The sequence below is a fragment of the Macrotis lagotis genome, chromosome 2 (assembly GCF_037893015.1).
Source record: "Macrotis lagotis isolate mMagLag1 chromosome 2, bilby.v1.9.chrom.fasta, whole genome shotgun sequence".
Classification (NCBI taxonomy): Eukaryota; Metazoa; Chordata; class Mammalia; order Peramelemorphia; family Peramelidae; genus Macrotis; species Macrotis lagotis.
The window spans coordinates 334,393,743-334,406,780 of NC_133659.1; the positions used below are offsets into that span (position 1 = coordinate 334,393,743).

Here is a 13,038-nt window from a genome sequence, read left to right on the forward strand (position 1 = left end):
CCAATGCGGGAGCGGGGAGGGGGCGGGGCGGGCGCCGCCGCAGGGCGCCGCCTCCCATGAAGCCTCGCGCCGCCGGCTCGCGATTTGCATAGGGAACGCGGACCGTTAAAGGCCTCCCTTCGCGCTTCCCGGAGGCTTCCCACCGCGTAACGGCGGGGCCCGGGCCCCGACCCGAGGCGGGCGGCCGCGGGGGCGCTGCGGGCGGTCGCGAGCGGGCTCACCCTAAGCGTGAGGGCTGTGGGGCCGGCTCCCGGCCGCGGCCCGGCCGCCGCCCCGCCATGCCTTAAACTTATGAGTAAGGAAAATAACGATTCGGGGTGACGCCCGAATCCTCACTACGCATGTGAGAGGAATTTTTGAGCGGGTACAGGTTGCCCCCGCGGTGATCCGCCTACTTCAGCGGGATGCCCGGGCGAAGCGATCTGCCCGTCCCGTGTGCTGCCAAGGACAGATGGGGGCGCAGCCCCGGGGCCACCCCGCGGGGGGCTTGTGAATGAATGAATGAGTGAGTGAGTGGGTGAGTGAGTGAGTGAGTGAGTGAGTGAGTGAGTGAAGGACGGAGCCCGGGCCCGCCCGGACGCGGAGGGCTCCGATGTGCCCGGCTGCGGGGCACCGTGCCCCTGGGGAGGGTCCGCGCTGACCGCCCTCCGGCCGCGGTCGGGAAAGCTGGCGCACACTCGGGGGAGGTGGGCCGGCTGGGGCCCGCGGGGCATCGGGATGGGCGGAGGCGGGCTAGTGCCCGGTGCCCCCGCCTCGGAGCAAGGGCTGCCCGCAGCCCGTGCCCATCCCCCCGCGCCGGGCAGGCGCGTCCTTGGGGCGCCCAGGGCCGGCCTCGGGGGCACTGTGTGGCTCCAGTGGGGGCCAGGCCGTGCGCTTCAGTGACTCCCGAGGCCGGGCTGCGCCCCAGCTTCTTCACCAGGAGCCATGAGATGGCTCCATGGCGCAGCCCGCGCAGCCCCGGCCCCGGAGGCAGGAGGGCCCGCGCTGAGACAGCAGCCGTGCGGCCCTGGCCAAGTTCCTGCACCCCGGCGCCCCTCACCTGCGCCATCCGGCTGCCTCCCCCACCGCGGCGCCCCGCGGCTCTGGCCTTCGCGGTGCCAGGCCCCCGAACCAGCCTCGGCCTCTCGGGGCCCCGGGAGGAAAGCCGACTCGTTGGAAGACAAAGCACCCAGCCGCGGCGGGCAACGCTGAGCAGAGTTTTATTCTGTTTTCTGCCCAGAGGAACCAGGGCCCGGAAGAAGCCGCTGTCAGAAGGGGAAGCGGGACAAAGGCACCACCGGCAGCAGCCCGCCCGGGGAGCCCTCGGATGCCCCTGGCAGCCGGGCGGAACCGCGCGTGGCGAGCCCGCACCCACACGTCCCTTCCACAGGTCACGCCGGCCCCAAGCTCTGCCCCACCCAGCACCGTGCGGGCACCCCCGGCCACAGGCAGAAAGGGGCTCCGTGCCCACCCTTCCCATTCTCCGGGCCCTTCTCTCTCTCCAGTCCTCTTTGCAGCCCTCTCTCCTTCCCAACACTAGACCACCCCACCCCCTCACCCACAGACCCCCAGTCATTCACTCCTCTACCCATGGGTCTACGTGGGCACCTCTCTACCCACCCCGGCCAAGGGGCACTGCTATCTGCAAAGCAACAATGTGGCAGAGGAAAAGTTGCCCCTGAGCAGAAGGCGGCCTCCTCCCGAAGGGGAAGGAAAAACAAACCTCACGGGTGCCGCCAGACGTGGGGCTGCTGGGCAAGGAGGCCCGCCTGGGCCGGGGCGGCACCTCTGGTTGCCGAGAGAGAGAAGGGAGACTCCCCGGGGAGGGAGGGGGCTGGATCGGGGCTTCCTTCTGCACTGCCATCAGAGGGGCCGGGGCAGGGGGGCTGGCTGGGACCTTGGCTAAGCACGCCGAAGGGGGAAAAGCGGAGGTCCCTGGCTCTCTCTTCATCTCTGTCTCCTTCAGTCCCTCACCCCTCATTTCTCCTCTCTCTGGGGGTGTCTTTGTTTCTGTCACTCACACACACTCATACAGCCCTTGGCCACTCGAGGGTCCCTTCTATCCCTGTATCAGAGGAACCAGACCCTCTTGCCCATATTTCCTCTTCCAACATTCCTGGCCCAACCCTGGCTGTGGCCCCAGGTTTCAGGCTCCCCCAGGACGGTTTCCCCAGACTCAAATAGCTTTTTTCCCCTCTCCCTTCTGAGTCAGAGGAGCAAACAAAGCCCCCCCCCCCCCCTGCTGCCACCAAGACCACCTGCAGGAGGGAGCCTGCCTTCTTTTTCTCTGGAGACCACTGAGGCCCCAAGAAGAGCCCAGTGACAATGCCTTCCTCAGTCGTGACTTCCCAGGAGACTGGGTCCCGCTGCCCGGCCCCACCGTGCCCCCATCTGCCTCAAAAGCCTCAATGACTTGCAAACTCTGCCAGCCTGAGCATGGGTAGTAGTGGGGCCCTTGGCTGGATGTGGCCCCGGGGAGCCCAGACCAGCTGTGGCTAGAGCCGCCTCCTTTTGAGAAGCCCTTTCTTCCATGGGAACTGGCTTTATTGGAGAAGAAATAATAAAAATTAAAAATTAAAATAAAAAAATAGAAAACCTTCCAAGACCAAGAGGAAAAGACTCCAGCCTTTTTGGGCAGCATGAACTATGAAAAGCTGTGACAATGTTCCAGCCGAGTGATGCAGGACCACCCGCCTGGGAAACTGTCACCCGGGGCACAAGAATGGAATTGAGTCACCCCACCCCCCCAGCAGGGGAGGGGAAGGTGGGAAAGCCTGCCTGCTTTAGGAGGAGGGGAGGGCTGCCAGCCTAGAGACCTATGGTCGGGTGTTGCTTCCCGGCTGCTGATGTGGGCCCATTGGTTTATGTGTGCGTGTGAATATGTGGATATAGATGTATAGAGGTGACCTTGTACCCATAAACCAGCTCCCCGTCTATCATGTGACCCCCAGGTCACCCCCCCCCCCTAAAAAGAGAAACGCAGGTCCGTGGAGTATCCCACTTTGTCCAGGTTGGGGATGCAGGCGTACTGAATCATGGGAGGCGGCCCACACATGAGGATTAGGGGTTCGGCTTCAGGGGGAGGCATGTGCTCCCGGATCATATCCTCATTCACAAACCCTTGGCTGTAGTCCCAATCTGAAGGGTCAAGGGAGAAGAAAGGAAAGAGAGTTCTCAGTTTCCCTTTTCCTCCCCAGCCCCACCTGTCGACATCTTGCCCATCCCTCACGGCCCAGCTCAAATGTGCCATCTCCAGGAGGCCTTGACTTCCCCACCACCACTGGGACAGGCCCCCTCCCTCTAGCACATCCCCCACCCCTCACCTTCAGGGGCTTTATCCACGGTGAACCAGAGCTTGAACCGGGCAGAGTGTTGGTTCCTGAGTTCCTCCAGCTCAGATCGGAGCAGAATGTCCTTTTCTGTCTGCAGGAGGGAAGTCCCCCCCACCCAGGGGAAAGAGTCAGGAAGCAGGGGAGACCAGGGCAGAGTTCCCATTCCCCCTTGTAATCCCCCCTACTCCCACTGCCCCTGAGGCTTCCCTTCTTCCAGGCCCATCATGAGGAAAGTCCTCTGGGGACCCTGATGAAATGGGGGGGGCGGTCTAGTCCTATCACACAGGGAGACAGTGATGCATTAGAAGTGGACAGCTCTGATTCTTCCCACCCCACCATAGTGAACCTGAGGGTCATCTGGAACATTACATTAGATAATAGGAGTTCCTTATATTAAAAAGAGAGGGAGGCAGTCACTTTGTCAAAGGGAGTTTGTCAGAGGAGGATTTTATAAAGCAAAGAAACACCCTCCTCTAATCACCCAGATAGAAAAAACTAGATTTTCCCACAATAGTTTTGTTCCCTCTATTCATTTCTATTCGTAAATGGTCCCAGGGAAGATGAGAGACACCAAGGTCACCCAGAGGCAACATCAAGTCCTGGTGATGGGAGGAAGGGGTCTCTGCTCTCCTCTGCTCTAGACAGTGGGAAAGTCAGATTTAGAAGCCAGGAAGGACCTTAGGCATCAGAGTTTGACTCTATTTTTTGGGGGGGGGGGATAGGACAAACATGTAAACAATTGTGAAGTACAGAGAGGGAAGGGATTTTTACCCGAGTAAGGAAATTGTCAGCTAAGATTAAAACTCAGTTTCCAATCCTGTGCTTTCCCTGACTTTATTTGCACCTCAGTTTCCCTATCTGTAAAAATGGGCATATAGCCTCATCTACCTGATCTAGGATCATACAGCCTAGAACTGGGAGGGGCCTTAGAATAGGTGAAGTCAGGTAGGTAGAGGCCATAGGCAAGTCACTTTCTTTTAGCCTCCGTTTTCTCATCTGTAAAATGAAGGACTTAGACAGTATGACCTCTTAGGTTCCAGGTAGCTGGGGGCTTACGATCCTCAAGCCCAAGAGCCCTGAATTCGGGCCACCTCTGCCCTCAGCCTGTGATCTGCAGTCATGGCCCACCCCCTCAAAGGACCAGTGAACCGGACCCTCAAACAACCCCTGCAATGCTCAGTGATCACAGAGACTACGAGTTTGTGTTTCTGGATCAGGAAACTTGAGCCCCGACCAGTGACGGTGGCTGGACCAAGGTGAACCCCGCCAGGAGCCAGTACAGAAGAAAAGACCGGCCTCCATCCTCTCTGGGGACCCATTTCCAAGTTGAGGTAGGGCTACAAAATAGACACAAGGAAAGGAACCAGGGCCAGGAACAATTCTATTTCCTCCCCAGATATTCTTCTTCCTTTCCTCAGAGTGGGTCTCTGTGCCCACCTGTGAGTCTTCAGGAACCAACCAAATAACTGAGTCATGCAGTCAGCCAGTAAGGACCCAAGAGTTCATAAAACTAGCCTCCCCCCTCCATTTTGCAGAGGAGGAAAAAGACAGATTAAAGAATTTGCCAAGTTCACAACAGATCATAGATGTCTAAGGCAGGATTTGAAATCAGGACTAACCAACTCTGTCCCCCATGCCACATTGTCCAGTGACTTAACTTTACAGATGGGGGGGGGGAGAACAAGGCCCAAGGAGAGGCAGCAGGCACCTGCCCAGGAGCAGTTGGCAAGAGAGAAGCAGCAGCAGGGATAGAATCTGGGTCCCTGGTGGGCAGTTCAATGGCTCAGCTGCATGAGGGAGCTCTCTGTGGGATCCAACCCATAATCTCTGCATTCTAAAGTGACAAGGCTCCCACGTCTCCATGGCACAGCAGCATTCATGGGTAAGAGGAGGCTTTATCCTTAGGCTGAAAGAAGACTTTGTTTGGGACTGTTCTGGGGCCCCAGGTTGCAAGGGGACAAGGACAGATGTCATCCAAGGGTTTGAATCTCTGAATCCCAAGGGATGAAGCATCTATTCCAAGGTCAACTTGAACAAAGATCTCCTCTACAGCACATCCAACAAGTGGTCAAATGGGCTTCGCCTGAAGACCCCCAGTGTTGGGGAGCTCCCTACTTCCCAAAGTGGCCCGTTCTACCACCTAACAGCTCCCACAAAAGGAGGACATTTTTTCTGATCATTGATCCTGTTTGTACACACTTGTTTCTATGTTGTGAACTCAAACTTCATGGGCAGGAGGGGAATGCCAAGATTAAGAGTCTAAGACACTAAAAGGATGACACTGCTCTCAATAGAAGTGGAAAAGTTTTGGGGAGAAAAATGAGTTTAGTTTGGACATGATGTCCCTGGATCACCCAAATGAAAATGTCCAAAAGGCAGTGACAGACTGGAGATGAATATATAGCTCTGGGAGTCATTTGCAAGGAGAGAATAATGAAACCCATGGAGGCTGTGACCCCTGAAAGAGAGAAAGAGTATTCAGGCCAGAGCTTTGGGGACTCCTATAACTAGAAAGCATGATATGGATGAAGCTCCAGCAAAGAAGACCAAGAAGAAGCAACCAGACAGCTAAGAGGAGAATGAGGAGAAAGCAGTATCCCCAAAACCTATCAAGGAGAGCAGGTACTCAACAGCATCAAAGGAACCTCTGATTGTGAAAGATGAAAAGAATGGATTTTCCACTTGAGAGATCTCTGAACTTTGAAGAGGGCAGTATCAGTTGAATGAGGAGGTCAGGACCCAGACTGAAGGGGGGCGAGAAGAGGATAAAAGGGAGGAGATGGGGAGAAGTGAATATAGACAGTTGAGGAAGGGAGGAAGGGTTGAACAAGTTATGGTATATGAATATTATGCAGTACTATTCTACAAAAAATCATGAATGGTCAGACTCTAGAGAAGCATGGTATGAATTACAGGAACTGATGCTGAGTGAAGGGAGCAGAACCAGGACAACATGGTACACATTAACAACAACACTGTGAGCTGATCAGTAATGATGGACTCAGCTCCTCTCAGCAATTCAGAGATCTAGGACAACTCTGGGAGACTTGTTATGGACAATGCCATTGGATAAAGAAAAAAACAAAACAAAAAACCACAGAATCTGAATGAACACTATGTTCATTTTTTAAAAATTTCTCTTCCGTTTTTCCTTCCTATCCTCTGGTTTTCTTTCTTTTCCCTTAGTCCTAATTCCTCATACAGAAAGTGACTAATATGAACATATTAGAGATAAATGTACACTTATAATGGTCGCTAGGCTTAGGGAAGGGGGGAAGAAAATTGGGTAACATAAATATGCACATGGATGGATGTTGAAAAACTTTCATAACATGTAATTGGAAAAATAAAATATCAATTAAAAAAGGGAGGAAGGAGACAGGAGAGGGGAAAGGGAGAAATGCAGGAGGCTAAAGGAGGAAGAGAAGGCTTGGAAGAAGTTTGTGAGGATTGAGATGGGGAGGAATAAAAGGACTATCTGACTCCAATAAGGACCCAGATGAAGCTAAATAATATGGAGTGACAGTTTCCAGTAGTCATGGTTGTGTGACTTCCTCAGGTTCCAACCAGTAACACAAAGGAAGGAAGAAGAAAAGGAGAAAGGGAGGAATGGAGGAAGAAAGGGAGGAACTAAGCAAAGATAGAGACAAGACCTCCTTTATATACTGGATAAGAGAAGAAGGGATCTTAGTGTGAATAGGGTGTCTCATACCTCTAGTTTTTTTTTTCATAAACAGAGAAAGAAAAAGAATCTGGTGCCCTTGTTCTGATCACAGTGGCAACCTCTGGGGTCCAGCTGCCCCAGTCTGGAATGTGGTATCACAATGAATAAGCCAACAGAGAACAATACAGGTTATTCTTCAGAGAGCCTGGGCGGTGTCACCCACAAGAAGACTAAACAAAAACTGAACAAAAATCCTTAAGAGAACTGATACCCTAGGAGTCAGAACTAGAAGGAACCTTTGAGATCATCTAAGAGCCTTTGGGGAGAGTAGGTGGAAGAAACTGGCCTCAGCTTATCCTCTCACATAGTCACAGTGCTAGTAGGTGGGATTTGAACCCAAGGTCCTTTAGCTCCAAATCCTGTGGAAATCCCACTTGCCCAGCTCATGATTACAGGTGTACAAATCTTGATCATAAGGGCCATTCCAGGGCAAGCCTTCCACTTTAGAGGAGGAAACTGAGACCCAGATCATTTCCATGATTTGTCCATTTGTCCAAGTCAACTAGTGTCAAAGGGGAACTTCAAACTCCGACCTTGTGCCAAGGTCTTTACCACCACAGTTCCCTGCTGAATAGGTGAACCCTTCTAAGGTTAGTTATGCACATGCCCTGCCCCTTAACCAAAGCTCTAATGGAGAATCTTCCCAAAGTGGAAGCCCAGACTGGATGTCATCCAAGGCTTCCCTTCCCCTGAGACCCTTTGAGTCAGTGGGTCACGCAAGTCATACAAGACCACCCCCAAAGTCAAGGGTCTCCAGAGGGGCTTCAGGTCAAAGATGAGCTCCCACCAGGAGCCTCTAAAATCCCTCAGATAAGAGTGCAGTGGAGAGAAAAGCCAAAGCAGCACATGATTTGTTAACAAGAACAAACGTCCCTGGGAAGGCCCCGACTCATGGACTAGAAGCTGACAAGGGAGAGAGGGGAGAAGGCTGCGATTGTTGTTTGTTCTTTGTTCTCAAAGACATGACATCAGGGAGGTGATGCTAGGACAAGCAGGTGAACTGGATTTAAGTGAGGGGGAGCTATGCCGTCACCACCTCACTTTCTCCTCCAGAGCCATCTGGGTTCAGTGGTCCGAGAGGGATCAGGACAACTTGAGATGGTCTTAGATGCAGACCTTGGCCTTTAAAACCAAGGTCTTTCCCAGGTCTCAGTTTGTCTGAGGCAACACCTGTTCGGTGATTAAGGTTAGGTAAGAGAGAGATGAGGCAAAGAGGCCAAGAAGAACCACCTATAAAAAAGAAAAAGTTTTGTAGAAAGGGGAAGACCCTCAGGTTTTCTCCGTGCTTAAGGCAAGTAAGAATGAAAGGAAGCAAGAGCCTCTTTTGTATGATCCCCCCCACAAACAAATCAATCTGGGAGAAGGAAAAAAAAATGAAAAGAGAATGCCCTGAGAGTCAGATCATGGGATCCAGGTCCACGAACCGAAGGGACCTTGAGGAGTTATCTCTCATATAGAAGGGCAGCTCGGGGCACCAAAAGGCCTGGCATCAGGGAGACTCATCTTCATGAATTCAAATTCAGTCTCAGACACTTATTAGCTGTGTGACCCTGGATAAGTCACTTTACTCTATTTGCCTTAGTTTTCTCAGTTGTAAAATAAGATGGAGAAGGAAATGGCAAACCATTCTAGCATCTATCAAAAAAACCCTTAATGAATGGGGTGGCTAGGTGGCGTAGTGGATAAAGCACCAGCCTTGGAGTCAGGAGTACCTGGGTTCAAATCCGGTCTCAGACACTTAATAATTACCTAGCTGTGTGGCCTTGGGCAAGCCACTTAACCCCACTGCCTTGCAAAAACCTAAAAAAAAAAAAACTCTTAATGGGGGCAACTAGGTGGCACAGTAGATAGAGCACCAGCCCTGGAGTCAGGAGTACCTGGGTTCAAATCTGGCCTCAGACACTTAATAATGATCTAGCTGTGTGGCCTTGGGCAAGCCACTTAACCCCATTGCCTTGAAAAAACTTCAAAAAACAAAAAAAAAACCCTCAATGGGATCATGAAGAGTCAGAAACTACTGAACATCATACAACAAGGAGAAACTGAGGCCCAGGGAGTAGAAGTGACTTGTCCAAGGTTATTGATAGAATCACAGATCTAGAACTGAAAGGGACCTTCAGGCAAGAGGTCCCTTCACTTCTTGAGCCTCAGTTTCCTCATCTGTAAAATGAAGATAATAAGCCTCAATGGGAGGGAAGGGAGAGGGGGCAGCAGGACAGGGACTCTATCTCTCCATTCTCCTGAAGTGGGTAAATAATGACCTGCAAATGAGGAGATCCAAGGCAGTTTTAGGAGAGGAGAGATCCCAGAAAGCTTCCCCTAGGATGGGGCCTGGGAGGGGTGGCCAATTCCAAATCGGGACACTGGGTCTACCACATGCGAGCATATATGCGAGCCCTCAGTCTAGAGCATGTCAGAGACCCAGGGGCCAGGACTGACCTGATTGGCAAAGAGCAGGTGGCAGACAGTATGATCATCAGGGTCCTTCATGATGGCACGGATTATCTGCAGCATTGGGGTGATACCTGGAAGAAAACCAGTACGTGTGTGTGTGTGTGTGTGTGTATATGTGTGTATCCCCAGCCTTCACCCTCCCCTCCTGCTTTGGACTGGGATAGATAGGTGGAGGACAGGTGCAAAAGAACCTTTCACACTATTGTGTCCAACCATGAGCCTCTGTGAAGCAGACCCAAGACAACTGGAGTTCACTTGGCCCTCAGGTGAACTGCCTAGGACTCAGGTTGGGGACCCGTTGGGCAAGCAGATAGGAACAATTTTAGAGCTTTTAGCAGAAGAGACCCCAGCGAACCTCCTTGTCAACGGCTCACTTCCTTGGACTGCTTATTACAACCTTGGGGCTTACCTTTTACTGGAAGGCTGTTGGCCATTTTTATTAAAGGGATTGTTTATCTAAACCATCAGGCTCTGGGTGATCCAATATGATGGCTGGGAAAAGCACTGTCACCCCAGGGAACCCAGGTTCGAGATGGTGGGAATGGGAAGTGGAGATCTACAGGCCCAAAGAATCCTCCTCACTCACCTGTTCCCCCTGCAATCATGCCCACTGATTTCACTATCTTGATGGCGGGCTCTGACTTCTTGTCCGGACGGATGGCAAACTTCCCTGGAAGACAGTTCCATTATATGAAACAAAGTGGGACCAAGAGAGCTTCAAAAGCATAACCTCCTACACAGAGAAGCCGACACAGGAAGCAAAAATATACCCTTATGAAAAACCTGAACTGGAACCAGGACGTCGGCCATAATTTACTCCGGTCTCCACATTTAATATCCAGACGGGGAAAGGGATTGACCCAACATCCTTCACCCCCATGAGGATTTAAATTCAGCTCTATGAAAGGGTTTGCTCAGCCATGTCTCAGGTGAAGCATGATCTGAAAGTTCTTGGTGACTGCTGAAGAGCTATGGCAGAGAACTAGGATCCTGTTTTAATGAATAATTCACCTTTTCTGAATTAAAAAAAAAGTGAAACCAAAGACTACATAAGTAAAATGATCATAGATGCCTAGCCTTGAAGAAGAGATGGAAAAAATGTCCTTCTAAGATGACAGCATCACATGACTTAGATCAGACACCTTGGCCAGGGGGGATTTACACCCCAAATGCAGGATTGCTTCAATCTTTAGGAAACTAGAAACACATCTGACAATATTCAAAACAAAACGTCAAGTGATGTTTTCGTTTTTGTTGTTGTTCAGCTGCTTTGGTTGTGTTGGACTCTTCTTGATCCCATCTGGGTTTTGGGTTCCATTTTTTTTTTTCTGGAAAAGCTATTGGAATGATTTGCCATTTCCTTTCCCAGCTCATTTTACAGATGAGGAAACTGAGGCAAGCAGGCATGTGACTTGCCCAGGGTCAAGTAAATGTGTGAGGTCATATTTGAACTCAGGAAGAATCCTATACAATATGAAATCAATTTTATCAATAGATGCAGAGAAAAAAAAATTTTTTTTAGTTTTTTTTTGCAAGGCAAATGGGGTTAAGTGGCTTGTCCAGGGCCACACAGCTAGGTAATTATTAAGTGTCTCAGGCCGGATTTTAAACTCAGGTTCTCCGGACTCCAGGGCTGGTGCTCTATCCACTGCGCCACCTAGCCGCCCTGCAGAGAAAATTTTCCACAAGATCTAACAACCCATTCCTACTGAAACAAAACCTTGAAACCATAGGATAAATGATTATGTCCTTAATATATAAAGTAAAATCCATCTAATAGTAAGAGCCAGTCTTATCTGTCTTGGCAATAAACTAGAGAGATTCCCCCCAACCCCAATAAGATCAGGTGTTAACAGGCATGTCCACCATCAATATTCCCATTCACTGAAGGGCCAAAAAAGTTACTTGAAACAATAAGATGACAAAAAAGAAATTGAGAGAATAAGCAGAATCAAAGAAGAAATAAAATGATTGCTTATGGCCAATGATAATGATTGAAAGGGTTAACTGGAGAGCTAGCTGAAACAATGACCAACTCCAGCAAAGTTGTAGAGTATAAAGCAAATCCACACAAATCATCCACAGAAAGTATATTATCAATAAAATCCAGCAAGAAGAAATAGAGTGAGAAATTTAAAATAACTTTTTGAAATTCTGCCTTCTAAGACTAACACAGGAACCATAGGAACATAAGATTTTTTACACAAAAAAATAAGAGAGAATAATTGGATAAATTTTGATTGTGGGTGGGCCAAGCCAATAATAGAATAAAAGTGATATATTTCCTAAATTATTTTATTTTTCCTATCAATCAAATTTTTAATGGATTATTTTATAAAATTATAACAAAATTCATCTGGAGGAACAAAAGGAAATGAATGAAAAAAACAATTACAAAAATAATTAGGTAGGGTTTAAATAAAGAGATTGATCTGCAGAAGATTAGATAAAAAACAAATAGAAGCAAATAAGCCCCATAGTTTTGTGACTGATAAACCCAAAGTTCCCAGATATTGCAGAAAAAACTCACTACTCTTCAAAAACTGTTAGGAAAAATGGAAAGTAGTCTGGCAGAAACCAAGTCTATCCTAAACTTCACATCATATGCTAAAATAAGTGCCAAATGAGTGGCATAAACAAATTGCAGGAGCAAGGAAAAAAATACCTATTAGATCTATTAATAGGGAAAGAGTTAGTGCCCAATCAAGAGATAGAGAAGACCACAGCTGGTAAAATGGATACTTTTGATTACATAAAATTCAAAAGTTTTAATTTTGATTTGTTTTTACAAATAAAACCAATGCAGCTAAATTGAGAAGCTAAACAGGCAAATGGGAAAAATATTGGCAGCAAATATTTTCTGAAAAAAAAGATCTCATTTCTAAGATATATAAGAAACTGCTTCAAACTAATAAGAGCCATTTACTAAAGAATCCTAGAGAGTGAACTACAAAACTAATTGAAACAATTAAAATCTTTTGCAAAATTGCAGGATATAAAATAAAGCCATATAAATCATTAGCATTTCTATATCTTGACAATAAAAATCTAGCAGGAAGATATAAAAGGGAAAGAACAAATTGTTTTCATAGAAAGAAATCCAAGTCATTACTAGTCATGTAAGAAAAAAATTTATTCAAATTGCTAGTAATTAGAGAAATGTAAATTAACATAACTCTGAGGTTAAACTTCATACTCATTGGATTATCAAAACTGACAAAAAAAGAAAATGACATATTCTGGAGAGATTATAGGAAAACAGCTATATTAATGCAATGTTGTTGGGTTTTATGAACTGGTTCAGTCATTTTAGAAAGCAATTTGGAACTATAGCCCAGAAATTACTAAACCTTGTGTGGTGCAGGAAGGATACCACTCCCTATTAGGGAAAGCAAGGGCCCACATGTTCAAAAAATTTATGGTGGTATTGTTTACAGTGGGAAAGAACTGGAAACTAAAGGGGGGGGGCCATCAATTGAAGAATAAATAGCTGGACAATTTATGGCATATGAATGAAAGAAATGATAAGCAGGAAACACCTGGGAAGAG

The 13,038-nt window shown here is 48.7% G+C and overlaps 2 protein-coding genes and 1 non-coding gene across 6 annotated transcripts in view; 2 read left to right on the forward strand and 1 right to left on the reverse strand.

The window, feature by feature from the left end:
- Positions 1-125: 125 nt before the first annotated feature.
- LOC141515482 (uncharacterized) lies at positions 126-2,943 on the forward strand. Its single transcript, XM_074227089.1, has 2 exons — positions 126-295; positions 1,220-2,943. The coding sequence occupies exons 1-2, from the start codon at positions 292-294 to the stop codon at positions 2,161-2,163; spliced, it is 948 nt and encodes a 315-aa protein (XP_074083190.1). The 5' UTR covers positions 126-291; the 3' UTR covers positions 2,164-2,943.
- On the forward strand, positions 279-429 carry LOC141515808 (U12 minor spliceosomal RNA). Its single transcript, XR_012476545.1, has one exon. It is a non-coding gene; the product is annotated as a U12 minor spliceosomal RNA (small nuclear RNA).
- CYB5R3 (cytochrome b5 reductase 3) overlaps positions 1,578-13,038 on the reverse strand; it is a 40,301-nt gene continuing 28,840 nt past the window's right edge. For 3 of the 4 annotated variants that reach the window (XM_074227093.1, XM_074227092.1, XM_074227094.1), the window contains exons 6-9: positions 10,076-10,159; positions 9,475-9,560; positions 3,303-3,402; positions 1,578-3,117 (exon numbers count right to left, since the gene is read on the reverse strand). In XM_074227093.1, coding sequence (XP_074083194.1) covers positions 2,945-3,117; positions 3,303-3,402; positions 9,475-9,560; positions 10,076-10,159 — 443 coding nt within the window. In that variant the 3' untranslated portion in view covers positions 1,578-2,944. The remainder of the gene's footprint in view (positions 3,118-3,302; positions 3,403-9,474; positions 9,561-10,075; positions 10,160-13,038) is intronic. The other variant, XM_074227090.1, reaches the window with a different exon arrangement.